The following is a 15,662-nucleotide window of genomic DNA, read 5'->3' as shown; positions in this document are numbered from 1 at the left end:
TAAGTGCGGTCCAGTGCAGAATACATATACGCATGAAAAAGAGTATACGATTGGTTGTTCAGATTTAACCTTGACAGAGGTCATGGAGTTTGGTGGATGGATCAAAGCCCACACGCTGGATTTATCGGGTCACAGCATAACAGTCTTGAGAAACCGAGCTTTTAGAGGTATTATTCCGAAAAGGATTTTGCTGCAAAACAACAATATTTCTATAATTGAACGAAACGCATTTGTGGATGTTGCAATCGTGATCGAGGAGCTTGACCTCTCTAGTAATGACCTTGTACAACTTCCACAAGGCCTGGACAAACTGGTGGCCTTAAAAACATTGAAACTAGCCGGAAACACGAAGTTAAAGCTTGAAAGGGGGTCGTTCCGGGGCCTTGCCTCTTTAGAAACGTTGGACTTGCACGGGTGTTATATGAACACTCTCCCAGATGGAACATTCGATGGCATAAAAGGAACGCTACGAAAACTTGATATCATCTTCAACGAACTTGAATCCATTCCGACGGCCATCAGACAACTGCGAAATTTGGAAGAGGTGGATTTTGATTCGAATCCGCTTTCGTATGTCCCCGCGAAAGCCTTTAGAGGAATGAATAAGTTGAAAAAGTTGACTCTAAGCCGCCACGATTTCAGCAAACCTGACAGTATTCATCCTCTGGCGTTCGTTGACGTCGCTCCCACTTTGGAGAATCTGGATTTTTATCATAGTGACATCACCGTGTACCCTGCCAAGGCTTTGGCCCCTCTCAAAAAGCTAAAATCATTGAGCTTCAATTCCAACAATATACACACATTTCCACCGAAGGCTTTCCAGCCTTTGGATTCACTCGAAGAACTGACACTGGACGGGAACATCTTCGAGTTTTCACGCGAGATGTTCGATGGAATAACGGACACTTTAACCATGCTCAGCATTCGGGACATGCGCCTTACCGAACTCCCTCTCCACGAACTGGCAGTTCTTGACAACCTACAATGGCTGGACGCTTCATCAAACGATTTCACGAGTCTACCGGACAATTTTACGCAAGGGCTCCACGCCAGGCGGTACACGCTTAACTGGATGAACATCGCCGACGTTTCTCCTCTGGCGTTTGTCTGGAACAATGGACCGGTCCATGTTTCCCTTAACGACAACAAAATGAAGTCATTAAGTTTCATTACGGATCCATGCATGTACGACTACGTAGGCGTGACGGAAAACCCTCTGGTGTGTGACTGTTACGTATTCAACATCGCCTTAAGCCACTACGTCCAGGTAGAGGCCACATGCGCAGCGCCTCCGTTATATGCCAAGATGAACGTGGAAGACGTCGCATCCACGGAACGCGCTCGTAGAAAATGTGGCAATATGAGAACTAAAACCTGTCCAAAGAGGGACAAGTTGTATTATCATTACAACAGTTCTTCCCGTGCAGTTCTCCGCGAGCACTCAGTAATATTATCACTCACTACGCTGTTGATAGGACAATGTATTTTTACGTTGTAAGAAAGAGTACAAGGTTAAAGGAGGGGGATTAGATCTAAGCCAGTAAAGTAGGGGTGGGTCAGGGACACGGCCTAAAAGACCAGGAGAAAGAGTTAGGTTAAAAGCAAAGGCCATTCTAAAATGAAGTATATATGTCACATGAAATACAATTAAAAACTGTCCGGGAAAATACTTGGATTTATTTTTTGTTTAGAATTTTTCTAGCCGATTAAAATTGTTTTTAAACATAAGATTCTATGGTGGTCTGTTGTTTAGAATTTTTCTAGCCGATTAAAATTGTTTTTAAACATAAGATTCTATGGTGGTCTGTTGTGACCCAGTAGATATCAGTTACGTCATATCTATACTTTTTGCCTGAAATAATTCGTTTCAACGTCAAATTGGCGAATGCATTCATAGATCAATATGTGTATGCATTTTGAATGATGAAATGAAGCAGCCTCTTGTGCATTAAGTAGCAAAACCTTGTGTAACGTCACTGAGCCCATTCTGGTCAGAAAAGGCCACTACAGAATAAAACATTCAAATGCATTTACTAGGTTAAACAATTCTTAAAAAAATAAATCCAACAATTTTCTTGGACAGTTTTTAATAGTCATCTGATACATCATTTTACTGTTTCCGTTGCCTCTAACAAGAAGTCAAAAGCTTGTTTGTACTTTTAGATGTTAGGTAACATCGCATAGTTCGTGTTGAGATAAAAACCCAAGCGTTCCATGTGTCCTTTAATTATGTCATTTACAAGGCATTGAAGATCAACAGAGACCAGTTACCCAGAAATATTAAGTAGTTACTTACGTCAGCTAAACGACACTGGGAATCATCAGAAACCAGATAACTATGACAGACATACGACATTAAAGCTGCATTCACAATATGCTCGAAAATCGATCCAGAGTTCAAAACAGAAACCTCTAATGTCCATTGAACAGAGGTGTGTTACCTATGGCAGACACGCGACATTTAGACTAGCGCAAAACATCTTGTGTCCATTAAGCAAAAATGTGTTACCTCTGACAGACACGCGACATTAAGACTAGCAGAAACCTTTAACGTCCATTAAGCAGAAGTGTGTTACCTATAAGAGACACGCGATATTCAGGCTAGCGGAAACCTCTTGCGTCCATTAAGCAGAAGTGTGTTACCTATAAGAGACACGCGACATTCAGACTAGCAGAAACCTCGTGTGTCCATTAAATAGAAATGTGTTACCTGTGACAGACACGACATTAAGACTAACAGAAACCTATTAGGTCCATTAAGCAGAAGTGTGTTACCTGTGACAGACACGACATTACGACTAGCAGAAATCTCGTGTGTCCATTTAGAAGACACAGACACACGACATTAAAACTAGCAGAAATCTCGTGTGTCCATTAAGTAGAAATGTGTTACCTATCACAGACACACGACATTAGGACTAGCAGAAATCTCGTGTGTCCATTAAGTAGAAATGTGTTACCTATGACACACACGACATTAAGACTAGCAGAAACCTCGTGTGTCCATTAAGCCTAAAGTGGAGACAGAGCCTAATGCCAATGACGAGTGGGGCTCTCCAGGCTGCCGCATCCAGCATGGCAGGCCCATGCTGCCGAGACAAGTCTAGTAATTCAGGACTCTATTGTACTACTGTGTCTGTATTGATATCCGAATAAAGCATGTTTTGTCATTCGGTTTATTCGGAGAAAGAGTAATGATTTGTTGTTGTTTTTGTTTTATTTTGATATCAGTTCTTACGTTTTGTATATATTTATGTATATATGCTTGGGGTTTAATGTCGTACTTAACAATATGACAACGAGGAGCATTCACATTTTACTGACATCGGGTCAGACAGTTATGTTTCCTCGCTCTACCCTCTCAGGGCAACGCCAACCGAGGCTGCAGCAAGTACCATTTTCATAGTCTTTTTGCCCATCCGGGCTTGACCCTGTGGTTTCCCGACGTGAAGGCGGGCGCTCTAACCATGAAGCCACCGAAGCGATACCTCTTATGTCTTGAGTTATCAATGTAACAGAATGTGATTTGTTGATTTATGTTATTTGACATTTGTTTAGCGCCACATTCACGAACTTTTCGCTTACTCGATTTTGGTCTAATGTAGTGTGATTTAATTTAAGATCTGAAGCAGTATATGAAAAAAACCATACCTTCTAAGACGACTAAGTCTTGAACAACAAGGTCATGTGTTCGAATCCGTCTCTCGCTGTTTTAGCTGCACCATTATCCTCAGGTTGTTTGTTAGGTACCTGAGCAGCGAAGTTATTTTCCTGCCTCAATACCTGGTTTAATTTCCCTACTATTTCATAAGGCTGACCTCGGCCATGTAACTGAAACGTACTTCTGGAGTAGAACGTAAAACCGCTGTGGGTTCAAGCCCAGCTCATGCTGGCTTCCTCTCTGGCCGTAAGTGGGAAGGTCTGTCAGCAACCTGCAGATGGTCGTGGGTTTCCGCCGGGCTCTGTCCGGTTTCCTCCCACCATATTGCTGGCCGCCGTGGTACAAGTGAAATATTCTTGAGTGCGGCGTAAAACACCAATCAAATACTTGAGTACGGCTTAAAACACCAATCAAATAAATAAATAGAACGTAAAAAACCAAGCCATGAAATAAACAAATTAAAACATTTATCCGAAAGAGATTTCTTGACTCTAAATACTATTGTTTCGCATCGATTCGACCCTTTTCGGCGCTCCAAAAGACAGGTCGTCGATTCAAGGAAAATAGACTTTGGAATTTCTAGTTCCTATATTTTTTATCATTTTCATGACATTCTAAAAAGCAACGTATCAACATTTAGTTATTTCTATCGGTATACTACGCTCATTTGTAACTTAAAGAGCAGTATATGCCTGTAAATAACTACAATACGGCTATTTGCGGGAGTTTCTTGGTCAGGGCAAATTCAAATGAGAGCTGAGATTAAACCAGAGGAGATGGAAACCGAAATGCCTTGGGATAATATTAAGTAGAATCCAACTTCGTAAATTATCAGAATAAATTCATAAAGCATGTCTTGTTATGCAAGTCACAATTTCCAAGTTTATGCCTTCAAAATGGACGAAAGACTTGTACGAAGATGCTGAACCTGGGATCTTACGCTGCCTTTGTGGGCGCTGGGACCTGGACCGAAGTGTTGAGATGGCAGCCAGGTCAGTCGGGAAGAGCCTTCGACATTAAAATGGTCGGACATTATCTGACTGACTAAACTAACTCTCTCTTAAAACCAAATTTCTACCTCTAGAAGTTGATCAAATCAACAATTAAGAGCCAGCGAAAATCCCCATGAGCAATTGTTACAAAAATTTATAAGGGTGCCTAACTGGATGACAAATCACAAGAGGTGGTAAGGTGGGTTTGGGTTCATAGCTTAAAAATAGGACTAATATCTGTTATAACAGTCCCAGCTGAAAGGGCGTACCTGAGAGTACGACGTCAGTGACAGCTGGCAATCATGTGTAAACCGCAAAGCATACGTCATCACCATTGTGGTCATTGATTGATTGATTTATTTATTTTTTGACTGGTGTTTTACGCCATACTCAAGAATATTTCACTTATACAACGGTGGCCAGCATTATGGTAGGAGGAAGCACGGCAGAGCCCGGGTAAAACCCACGGCCATCCGCAGGTTGCTGGAAGATCATCCCACGTACAGCTGGAGAGGAAGCCAGCATGAGCTGGACGAACTCACAGCGACTATTCCGCATTGATGACTCCAGATATATTTATACGTGGAAACATCCCATACGTGTGTACGATTTCAAAATTACTTTGTATTTAGTCTATACTAAGCATTTAAGGCGCCATTCTGGACGTGAACCCAAGATTTTCTAGTTCAAAGGTGTGGCCCTATTTTCCACTACGCTACTTCCATCTCACGCAACACAACTGTGCGTATTTGGTGGATATCGTGGTATGATCTCATTAATCGAAAGACAGTTATTGTTTTAACAATGAAGGAAGTTGTGCACCAACAGTTACATACAAGTTCAGTGGAAGTTATGTTCTGGCACACAAATTCCTTAATGCCCGCAAGTAAACACTTGAAATGGTCCAAAACATCGCCACATTGAGTGAAATGAACATTGCGGTATTTTCAGTTGGCTGCTACATCAACAACGATTACTAAAATCAATTATTAGGGGTCAACGCTAGTATCCTCTTTCTTTCCGCTGATGTATAGTTTTCCGCAAACAGCGAACAAACTGCGAAAAAGCACAAAAACATATTTGGCGGTCGTGTGACAGAAAACTATTACAGTTGTAGACATGAAAACCACCGAGGGCAAATCTCTATATCTGTACTCTAAGTGTGCCTAAATTGGATGGTCTGTGATAATAAACACTAGACTTGTAGGGTTGAATAGGATCCACGCAGGTAGTCCTTCTTCAGATTATTATTAGACTTCCAAGCTTCGCTTGAGGAAAAATAAGTTTCGCCTGGAAGACTACACTTCTTGCTCAGATTATTTTTCGTCTTCTCTGACAACTGTTTTCTTCTTTTTGCTAGAAAACTGCGTGTCACAGCTGTTGACGTTCTACACATGTTCATTACCAAATCGCTTGGTTTACCTGCTGGAGTATAAAACTTTATCTACCTGTGACCCACTTTTCGGCCATACTGGAGAAGTATGGAAATTTAAAAAATACTTCTTCTCCAGAACCGCCGATCCGATTGCCCTGAAAATTGATATACATGTACAAAACTACTGGGGTATCAGGACTGAAAATTTTATGCAAATCGGTCGAGAAATATGGGAGCTCGCTATTGGTCGTTTTGGTCACGTGATGACCTGTAGATGAATTTTGAAAAAAAAAAAAGAAGATAGCAAATAGATGTAGTTTGGCCTGCTGAATACAAGCGTGGTTTTAGTTTTTTTTCCTACGATGTATAGTTTTTCTTTAAATTGCAGTTATAGCTCATTTCAGTGTCACTTTTGAAATGTCACTTGACCGGACACCGTAATAGCTATGAGGCTGAAAATTGGTCAGTGGATAGATCAACCTCAGATCTTCATTTATGACTGGTAGGAAATCAATGCCTTTTTGTAAGAAATAACGGAAAAAGCATGGCCCGTGTAACAGCAAGTTTATACTTCCACATCTCAATCCAAGACCTCCCATGCACAGACTGACTGCTTTACTAATAGCTCAACCCTTATCAGAAAGCGAACAACTGGACGGGCACAAGTAGATATCTGTCAATCACCGGTAGCTGGTTAGCGTGTAGTTAAGAAGACAAAGCTTACTTTCAGAAAAACATGCACAACATTGGGTGCAATTGCACCGTCTGACCCAATCGCAACTGCAATGCAAACCAGAAAATTCAGAGAGCATATACATCATATATATTCTTCCTAGCCATCCCTACATTGTATAACACTTTACAGCATGTACATCTATACGCAAATGTGCCAAATGTGGTAAATCTGTCTGTGGACATTATTCAATAGCGTGCATGGCCTGTGTTTTTTGACACAGGTCAACGATTTTCACCTTAATTACTGTACATGCATATCCCTTTATATACAGCGATTTTTCAGGCTGTGACAGTTTTCTGTCACCTCACCTGCAAAAACGGGGGAAATTGCGCTTTTCGCAATTATTTACAAAATTTCTACATTCACCCTAGACACGAACAGAGTGTATACGTATAACACACACTTGTAACTGTGCCAAAATATAGTAAATCGGCCTTTTGTCAAATTTTGAAGCCCCGTATAGCCTGTATTTTATTAAGCCAGCTCCCAGATTTCCAGCATACAAACAGTACATATATAGTTCCTTCCACTCCACAATTTTGAACTTTACAGCTGTATTGGTTTTCTGTCTCGTGACCTACAAATTGCGGGGGGGGGGGGGGTTGCAAATTTTCGATTTTTAATGGCAATTTGTGACATAAAAACATCTTGCAGGGAAAAATTAAGACCAGATTCGTGATCAGTTACATGGAATTCACTCGTTCGGAAAGTTTTTGGCCTACTTTGTCTACTATGGATTAGGTCTATTTCTTGGCTCGTATTAGACAAACCTGGGGTCTTTTCAGAAGAGCACAGAACTAATAGATTTCAATGGTCTGTGGTGGAGAAAGGGAAAAGTTTTAGAGAGTGGACGCTAAAAGCTGTGTGTACAGACCCCTTGGAAGCCGTAAAACTGCATGCGGTTCTAGTTATTATTCTTAGTCAACTCGTAAAATTGCAAGGTCTCGAAACCTGTTACAGGCAGAAAAACCAAACTTTCCCGCCTTACTGAGGAACATATGAAGCAACGTCTGAGGTTTGTGCTGTTTTTCCAGTCACGTGATTTAGCGACCATTTTAAATTTTAAAAAAGCTAAAAAAATCTTCTTCTCCAAGAAGTTTACCTTGGGAACGGGCATCAGCTCTGCAATAATGTATTCTTTCTGTCTTATGTCCTCGGCCAGCAGCTGAAGATCTAAGCCGCCTAATCTCTATGTTAGTCGTCAGTACTTGGCCAAATGTAAATGATGCTTGGGAGTCTAGGGTTGAAATCCAGTACATTCCTTTCCATGTTTTTTTATTTTTTGGTTTTTCGCATTATCATGAACTGTACACACACCAGGCACCAGAAGTGGTAAAAGACTAGTGGCGTGGACCCCAGTAAAGCTGTTGGATAAGAGCTTGGGTTTTCCACCATCTGGTGGCCTATGACCCGCCTAGGGTACGTAGGGAACCTGCCATTGACCATTTTACCCAGGGGTCTTCTCTGGCCTAGTGGTTCTCAATGTGGAGAACAATTATCCAGGAGCCTCTCACCAAATGCAATCGCTGCGAGTTCAAGCCAAGCTCATGCTGTTTTCCTCTGTGGTCATAAGTGGGAAGTTCTTCAAGCAACCTATGGATGGTCGTGGGTTTTCCCTTGGCTTTCTGGTTTAGTCCCACCAAAATGCTAGCCACCACTGCCTAAGTGAAGTGTTCCTGAGTATGATGTAAAACTCCAATTAAATAAATAAACAAAAAATAAATAAATAAATAAGACACAAGGGATTCCCCGTCGAGTATCTAAGTCAACACAATGTGGCTGAAGTCATTACCATTCTTTAATGGAAGTATGGTCCACAGAAGAAGTTGTTTTTGGCAGCCATACTGGAGGACTGCGGCCATATCAGCCCATGTTAACAGGCGTCCAATATGGCTGACTGCCTACTGATCTGCTAGGCTTTTGGCAGCCATACTGGAGGACTGCGGCCATATCAGTCCATGTTAACAGGCCTCCAATATAGCTGACTGCCTACTGATCTGCTAGGCTCATGAAGTTACGTCCGATCTCTGTACATCAATGGGCTATGACACAAAACTCGGCCCATCAGTATCCCAGATGTCCAGGGCTATCCTGGCCGCAATGCCGGGATTTCTGACTGGGTACACTCTCTCTCTGGGAATCTGGAGTTTACCCTCTCCCTCCATCTTGAGCACCTGGTGCTGTTCTCGGACAAAGTCTGTGATGTCCTCTATACCAAGGATCCAGTCGTTGGAAAACTTTTTAACTATCTGGAAAGAGGAGTAAAACATTCTGGGCTAATGTTTCTGAAAGTTTAAGTGCTTTCTCCATGACAGACCATTCAAATCTAATGACAGCAAACGGAAGGCTACAGACATGCCTGAGAAGTGCAACTTCAAAGTAGACATTCATGTTTCAAATGAAAGGCAATAGAAAAATGTGTCCAATATTAGCAATACTTAACAATATATATGAGTAATTTAATTGGGGAAGGAGGGGGGCGGGGGCAGAGCAGATTTTATATATTTTTGACTATATTTTCAAAAGCTTTTTAACATTATTTTTTATCAAATGAAAATTCATCTTACTTCTTAGAATAGTCCCAAGGTAGTTTATCAGAGATCTTTTCATTATTTTTTGTGGACAAACACAGGGAGTGATGTGATTATATCCACTATTTGATTATATTTTGAACGCTTTCTTAGTGTGGTGCTGAAAAAGTCAACTGTAAATGCCAGTGTTTTGGGGGACAGTTTTCCAGGCGCTTCAAATGGCACTGACCAGCCCCCAATAGCACAGTTGGAAGAGTGTCCGCTTCGGGAACAGTAGGATCGATCCTGGGTGAGTCACACCTAAGACTTTAAAAAAGGAAGTTGTAACTTCCTTGCTTGGCCTTCAGCGTGAAGGGGATAGTGCAACGACTGGTTGACCCGTATCAGTATAATGGCTCGGGCGGGGCAGCTTACTTGCCTTTGGTAAGTCGTCTCAGTGAAGCAGCAATAGATAAAAGAGCGGTGGAAATCCGTCCAGAAACAAGGGGCACATTACATACACCCTAAGGATTCCTTCGTTGTCATATGAGTGAAAATTGTTGAGCACGAACTTATACCCCATGCACGCACTCACTCACTCAAATGGCACTCATTTCATTTATGTTCTCTTTACATGCAATATGTATGTACCTCTTTATAAACCTGTCAAATCTGCTTTATTTATATTTCACATTCGGGTCTGCAGAGGGTCAGTAATTTGCCAAATATTTACCGTACAGTGTTTAGCTTTTATAGGCCCTGGAAGTTTAGATGCATCATCTAAGCTTATCGATGACTCTGCAAGGCCTATAACTGGAACAAAAAAAAACCTGCTGCAGGTAAAAAATTCCACAATTTTCCTGAACTCAACAGCTGAATAAAACCAATATACATCTTTGTTTTATTGTTTATGTTTAGCCTGTTTAATTTGCCACTCTGAAGTTTTCCTGGCTTACCTCCCCTTTGAGGCCAAGCTGAATTGCTCTTCGTTGTTGCTTGTGGTAGTTAGGGGAGTGGTCTGGATCCCACTGTAACCGCACATTTACGTCCTCACTGGTCAAGCCCTTAGACTTCTGAAGCTGTAACAAACAGAAAACTTGTGACATTTAGTAGCAGTGTCTGCGATGATTTGAAACATACTGTACCAACTTTCTCCTGAATGATGTTGACTGTAGGTTTACCGTACCTGGCACCAGTTTCAAATAGTCAATTCCTGTAAACCAGCAGATATTACACGACTAAGCTAGTTACCTGAACACAACATTTATCTGTTTATCCAATTGGTGTTTTACACTGCACTAAAAAACATTTCACCTATATGGTAACAGCCAGCAAAATGGTGTTAAGAAACCTGAGCCAGGAGGAAACTCACGACAATCCACAAGTTGCTGGTAGACCTTCCCATGTTATGGCCAAAGTATAAGCCAGCAAGAGCCCGAGTTGAACTCACAGCGACAATTACCTGAGGTTTAGCCAGTAAAACTGCACTCACAGTGACAATTACTGTATTTCACATGAGGTTTAGCCAGTAAAACTTCACTCACAGTGACAATTACTGTATTTCACATGAGGTTTAGCCAGTAAAATTGCACTCACAGTGACAATTACTGTATTTCACATGAGGTTTAGCCAGTAAAACTTTACTCACAGTGACAATTACTGTATTTCACATGAGGTTTAGCCAGTAAACTGCACTCACAGTGACAATTACTGTATTTCACATGAGGTTTAGCCAGTAAAATTTCACTCACAGTGACAATTACTGTATTTCACATGAGGTTTAGCCAGTAAAACTGCACTCACAGTGACAATTACTGTATTTCACATGAGGTTTAGCCAGTAAACTGCACTCACTGCGACAATTAATTACCGTATTTTACCTGAGCTTTAGCCAGTAAAACTGCACTCACAGCGACAATTACTGTATTTCACATGAGGCTTAGCCAGTAAAATTGCACTCACAGTGACAATTACTGTATTTCACCTGAGGTTTAGCCAGTAAAACTTCCCTCACAGTGACAATTACTGTATTTCACATGCGGTTTAGCCAGTAAAACTGCACTCACAGTGACAATTACTGTATTTCACATGAGGTTTAGCCAGTAAAACTTCACTCACAGTGACAATTACTGTATTTCACATGAGGTTTAGCCAGTAAAATTGCACTCACAGTGACAATTACTGTATTTCACATGAGGTTTAGCCAGTAAAACTTTACTCACAGTGACAATTACTGTATTTCACATGAGGTTTAGCCAGTAAACTGCACTCACAGTGACAATTACTGTATTTCACATGAGGTTTAGCCAGTAAAATTTCACTCACAGTGACAATTACTGTATTTCACATGAGGTTTAGCCAGTAAAACTGCACTCACAGTGACAATTACTGTATTTCACATGAGGTTTAGCCAGTAAACTGCACTCACTGCGACAATTAATTACCGTATTTTACCTGAGGTTTAGCCAGTAAAACTGCACTCACAGCGACAATTACTGTATTTCACATGAGGCTTAGCCAGTAAAATTGCACTCACAGTGACAATTACTGTATTTCACATGAGGTTTAGCCAGTAAAACTTCCCTCACAGTGACAATTACTGTATTTCACATGCGGTTTAGCCAGTAAAACTGCACTCACAGTGACAATTACTGTATTTCACATGAGGTTTAGCCAGTAAAACTTCCCTCACAGTGACAATTACTGTATTTCACATGCGGTTTAGCCAGTAAAACTGCACTCACAGTGACAATTACTGTATTTCACATGCGGTTTAGCCAGTAAAATTGCACTCACAGTGACAATTACTGTATTTCACCTCAGGTTTAGCCAGTAAACTGCACTCACAGTGACAATTACTGTATTTTACATGAGGGTTAGCCAGTAAACTGCACTCACAGTGACAATTACTGTATTTCACCTGAGGTTTAGCCAGTAAAACTGCACTCGCAGTGACAATTAATTACCGTATTTCACCTGAGGTTTAGCCAGTAAAACTGCACTCACTGCGACAATTAATTACCGTATTTCACCTGAGGTTTAGCCAGTAAACTGCACTCACAGCGACAATTAATTACCATATTTCACCTGAGGTTTAGCCAGTAAACTGCACTCACAGCGACAATTAATTACCGTATTTCACCTGAGGTTTAGCCAGTAAAACTGCACTTTCAGCAGCACATAACGGCTTTAAAGTCCTACATTTCATTTCACCTAAAGTACATGTATGCTAGGTAAAAATGTACTTTCAGAATAATTTTTTAATTTTAACAATTAAGAAATGAATAAAACTTCACAAAAATTGGACTCTTACATAGCCCTATAAGTTGGATGAATCTACCAGTGTGAAGCAAAGTGTGTCACTAACATGATGACAAACTTCAGGTGTGTCAGGTGTGAAATACAGTTATCATAAAGTTAGCCTCCCCATTTTTTGTTTTTGTTACTTAGACCTACCATTATCAATTTATTTTCCTGCTGACATGGCCAGCATTAGGGTGGAAGGAAATGAGGCTGAAAGACCTTCCCATGTACGGCCGAAGAGGGAGCTTTCATGAGCTTGACTTGAATTCACAGTGAACGCATTGAAAGAGAGGCTCCTGAGCCACTGCTCTGTGCTGGCATGCCAATAACCTCGGCCACGGAGGACCCTGTACTACTACCTTTATGTGATGATTAATTGAGTTAATGCAATACTATACCATGTGAATGTAATGCCATGTTAAATGAATACAATGCTACATTTTATGAATCTAATGCTATGTTAAATGAATGGATTGCTATGTTTCATGAATCCAATGTTATAGTAAGTGAATGTAAGTCACGTTAACATCTGTGGAGGTTTTTGAATTTTCCGCACTGAATCGGACTACTGACAACTTACCTCTATGGTGAAGGCATTAGCTAGAATCTTTTCAAAGCCATCCCGCGATATTCGAATTGCAAGAATGCGATTTTGCCCCGGTTTGGTTGCCCATCCACTTCTGTACATCATCCACAGGAAGTTTGTTTTAATCCATGTCATTCTCTCAAACTTGTAGTCTGGACCCCCAAACCTAAAATGAAAATGAATCAATATTTTACAAGCCTAGTATAAAATCTTCAGCCGTTACGCGCATGCTTCGTCATGGGGCACTGTGAAAATAGCGGGAGTGACCACAGAGTGTGTGCCATGGAAGCATTCATGGCATTATCATACGTACATCTATTCTAAAGCAAGTATAGGGGCATATCTGCTGTGGTGCAGAAAGTACTGATCGAAGTTAGTGGATTGGTGTATTTTATTTGCACAGGATTTTTTTGATAACATAGACAATCGGCCGAAACCTGCATTGAGCACGAAATTAACAGTTACTAGTGTCGAGACTCCAACGACGCCAGGCCAGTATAAGAACAGGATCGAGCTGGTGTCTTTCGGTGCTGATTAACGTACGTAATAACAGTCATAAAGAGCTAACTGTACAGCTGCTGTATACCATACCTTTGATGTTTGACAGCATAATCAGCTATGGACGATTTGAACGCCTGATAGACGATGATAGAGCTGTCATCGTAATGTGCCAAAATGTGCCGCCCTGAACTCGGCCACATTCGTCTCTGATCATTGTACCTTTCGCTTTCAGTTTTGACGTCAAGACCGCGGTGTGTCGCTGTTGTTGTTGCAGCTTGTTCGGTAGATGTTGCCATGGTCTTTATATCTCGTTACTCTTGTATCTCGCGTTGTAACACTATGTCTGACCCTAGGAGAATCCGTAATCATGTCTATGTTATGGGGGTAGACTTATTTATATAGAGTATTCCTCAGATCAATGCCTCAAGAGCTCATGTTGAGCAAGGGCCGGATTTCTGACACTTGCGCAAGACTTGTAAACAGGCCTAATCTAAACTCGCACATGCGTGTATCGTCATAGGTACAGATTCATGTGAGACCAACGTTATAAATACGAGCGCTTCTTCAGGATATTGTTATAAAAGCGTTGTTTTGTGGTGTTTTAGTTGATGTAAGTGACGACGGTTCGAGCATGAACCTTCCGTCCCCCCCCCCCCCCCCCACACCTCCCTCGGGTAAGTCAATCTAGAGCACGTAGGCCTACATCGCGTTGTCGTGGACGATTCTTTCATGCTGAGTCCTTCTATGGTTTACATACTTACACATACATCCAACGTTAAAATACATGTACATGGATAGTACTATATGGGGGATCTCCAACCAGTGACTAAGTAGTATCAAATTTATCATTAAATTAAAAATTTTAGCCTGCTTCGAGCCTTGGCGAGAAAGAAACGAAATTTTTGACTAGAATTGAATACAAAAAAAAAAAAAATTAATACAAAATTATGCCTCAAATCAGCGAGATTATTTTGACTTGTGTCCGCTTACAAAAGCGCGTGTAGAAGTACAAAGTAATTTAAGGATGAAAGGTCAACATTTCTGTGCAGGATGATATATACGCCACACAGAAAATTCAACCTCAGACATGTCTATACTCACCAAACTTTCTCTGAATTTTTTACATCATCATAGATACAGTTAAAACTGAGAAGCAGATACTGCTTGTAGTTAACAACACATGCTTGTCAGTGGAAGATCTTGAGAAACCCAGGAAAGTCCGTGACGACGATGAGTGCGTAGCGTGTGTGAGAACGCCAACTAAAATACAGCAAAACATATATACACATACCAGAGAACAACATTCGAAAAATTCGACGGCAACAGCATTCGCACATTTAGAGATGAAACTGATATATTTATTTATTTGTTTATTTATTTGATTGGTGTTTTTCCCCCGGGCAAACCCACGACCATCCGCAGGTTGCTAGAGGACCTTCCCACTTACTGCCAGAGAGGAAGCAAGCATGAGCTGGACTTGAACTCACACCGACCGCATTGGTGAGAGGCTCCTGGGTCATTACGCTGCGCTAGCGCGCTAACCGACTGAGCCACGGAGGCCCCTGAAACTTATATATAAGGGAATTTCTAAAGTACCTTTGGCCACTGAGTCAACATATTTTGGACGTTTGAACTCGATACAGACGACACAGTTACGTAGTAAACGAAAGTATAGTTCGGCTCGTGTGTAGCTTTGGATTGGCTGATTATTATCAATGAACTGTCAGCGAGCCAATCACGTAGGCCCTATAGCTTTTAACAGTGTTGACGAAAGATGGGAAACGATATTTATCCCACCCCCTTTAATTACCCCATGTTCAGGATCACATTTATTGTAAAAATCAATGTATGCTTTCAATATGGAATTCAGTTGTACTGAATTTTCCTGTCTCTGAACATACTTGTGCCAGGACCCGTGTCGCAACACTTGACAATAAGGTCAAGTAAATAAATAATCAAGGCAACATTGCCGCACAGGTGGAGAAATTTAATAAATTC

At 41.1% G+C, this 15,662-nt stretch overlaps 2 protein-coding genes across 2 annotated transcripts; one reads left to right on the top strand and one right to left on the bottom strand.

Annotated features, from left to right (window-relative positions):
• Positions 1–14: 14 nt before the first annotated feature.
• LOC135476850 (leucine-rich repeat-containing G-protein coupled receptor 5-like) lies at positions 15–1,955 on the top strand. The gene has a single exon (XM_064756994.1). The coding sequence runs from the start codon at positions 83–85 to the stop codon at positions 1,496–1,498; it is 1,416 nt and encodes a 471-aa protein (XP_064613064.1). The 5' UTR covers positions 15–82; the 3' UTR covers positions 1,499–1,955.
• Positions 1,956–8,544: 6,589 nt separating this feature from the next.
• On the bottom strand, positions 8,545–14,201 carry LOC135476805 (uncharacterized). The gene is made up of 4 exons (XM_064756936.1): positions 13,755–14,201; positions 13,158–13,329; positions 10,231–10,353; positions 8,545–9,013 (listed from the first exon to the last, which is right to left on the bottom strand). The coding sequence occupies exons 1-4, from the start codon at positions 13,958–13,960 to the stop codon at positions 8,807–8,809; spliced, it is 708 nt and encodes a 235-aa protein (XP_064613006.1). The 5' UTR covers positions 13,961–14,201; the 3' UTR covers positions 8,545–8,806.
• Positions 14,202–15,662: the final 1,461 nt, after the last annotated feature.

The sequence above is a fragment of the Liolophura sinensis genome, chromosome 10 (assembly GCF_032854445.1).
Source record: "Liolophura sinensis isolate JHLJ2023 chromosome 10, CUHK_Ljap_v2, whole genome shotgun sequence".
Classification (NCBI taxonomy): domain Eukaryota; kingdom Metazoa; phylum Mollusca; class Polyplacophora; order Chitonida; family Chitonidae; genus Liolophura; species Liolophura sinensis.
Note: the sequence above shows the minus strand (reverse complement) of the source record. Positions and strands in the feature narration are given on the sequence as shown.

Coding starts and splice junctions, on each gene's coding strand:
- LOC135476850 (XM_064756994.1), top strand. CDS start 83: ATGGAGTTTGGTGGATGGATCAAAGCCCACACGCTGGATTTATCGGGT.
- LOC135476805 (XM_064756936.1), bottom strand. CDS start 13,960: ATGGCAACATCTACCGAACAAGCTGCAACAACAACAGCGACACACCGC. Junction 13,330..13,754: donor TATGCTGTCAAACATCAAAG/GTATGGTATACA, acceptor TTTTCATTTTAG/GTTTGGGGGTCCAGACTACA. Junction 10,354..13,157: donor CTAATGCCTTCACCATAGAG/GTAAGTTGTCAG, acceptor TGTTTGTTACAG/CTTCAGAAGTCTAAGGGCTT.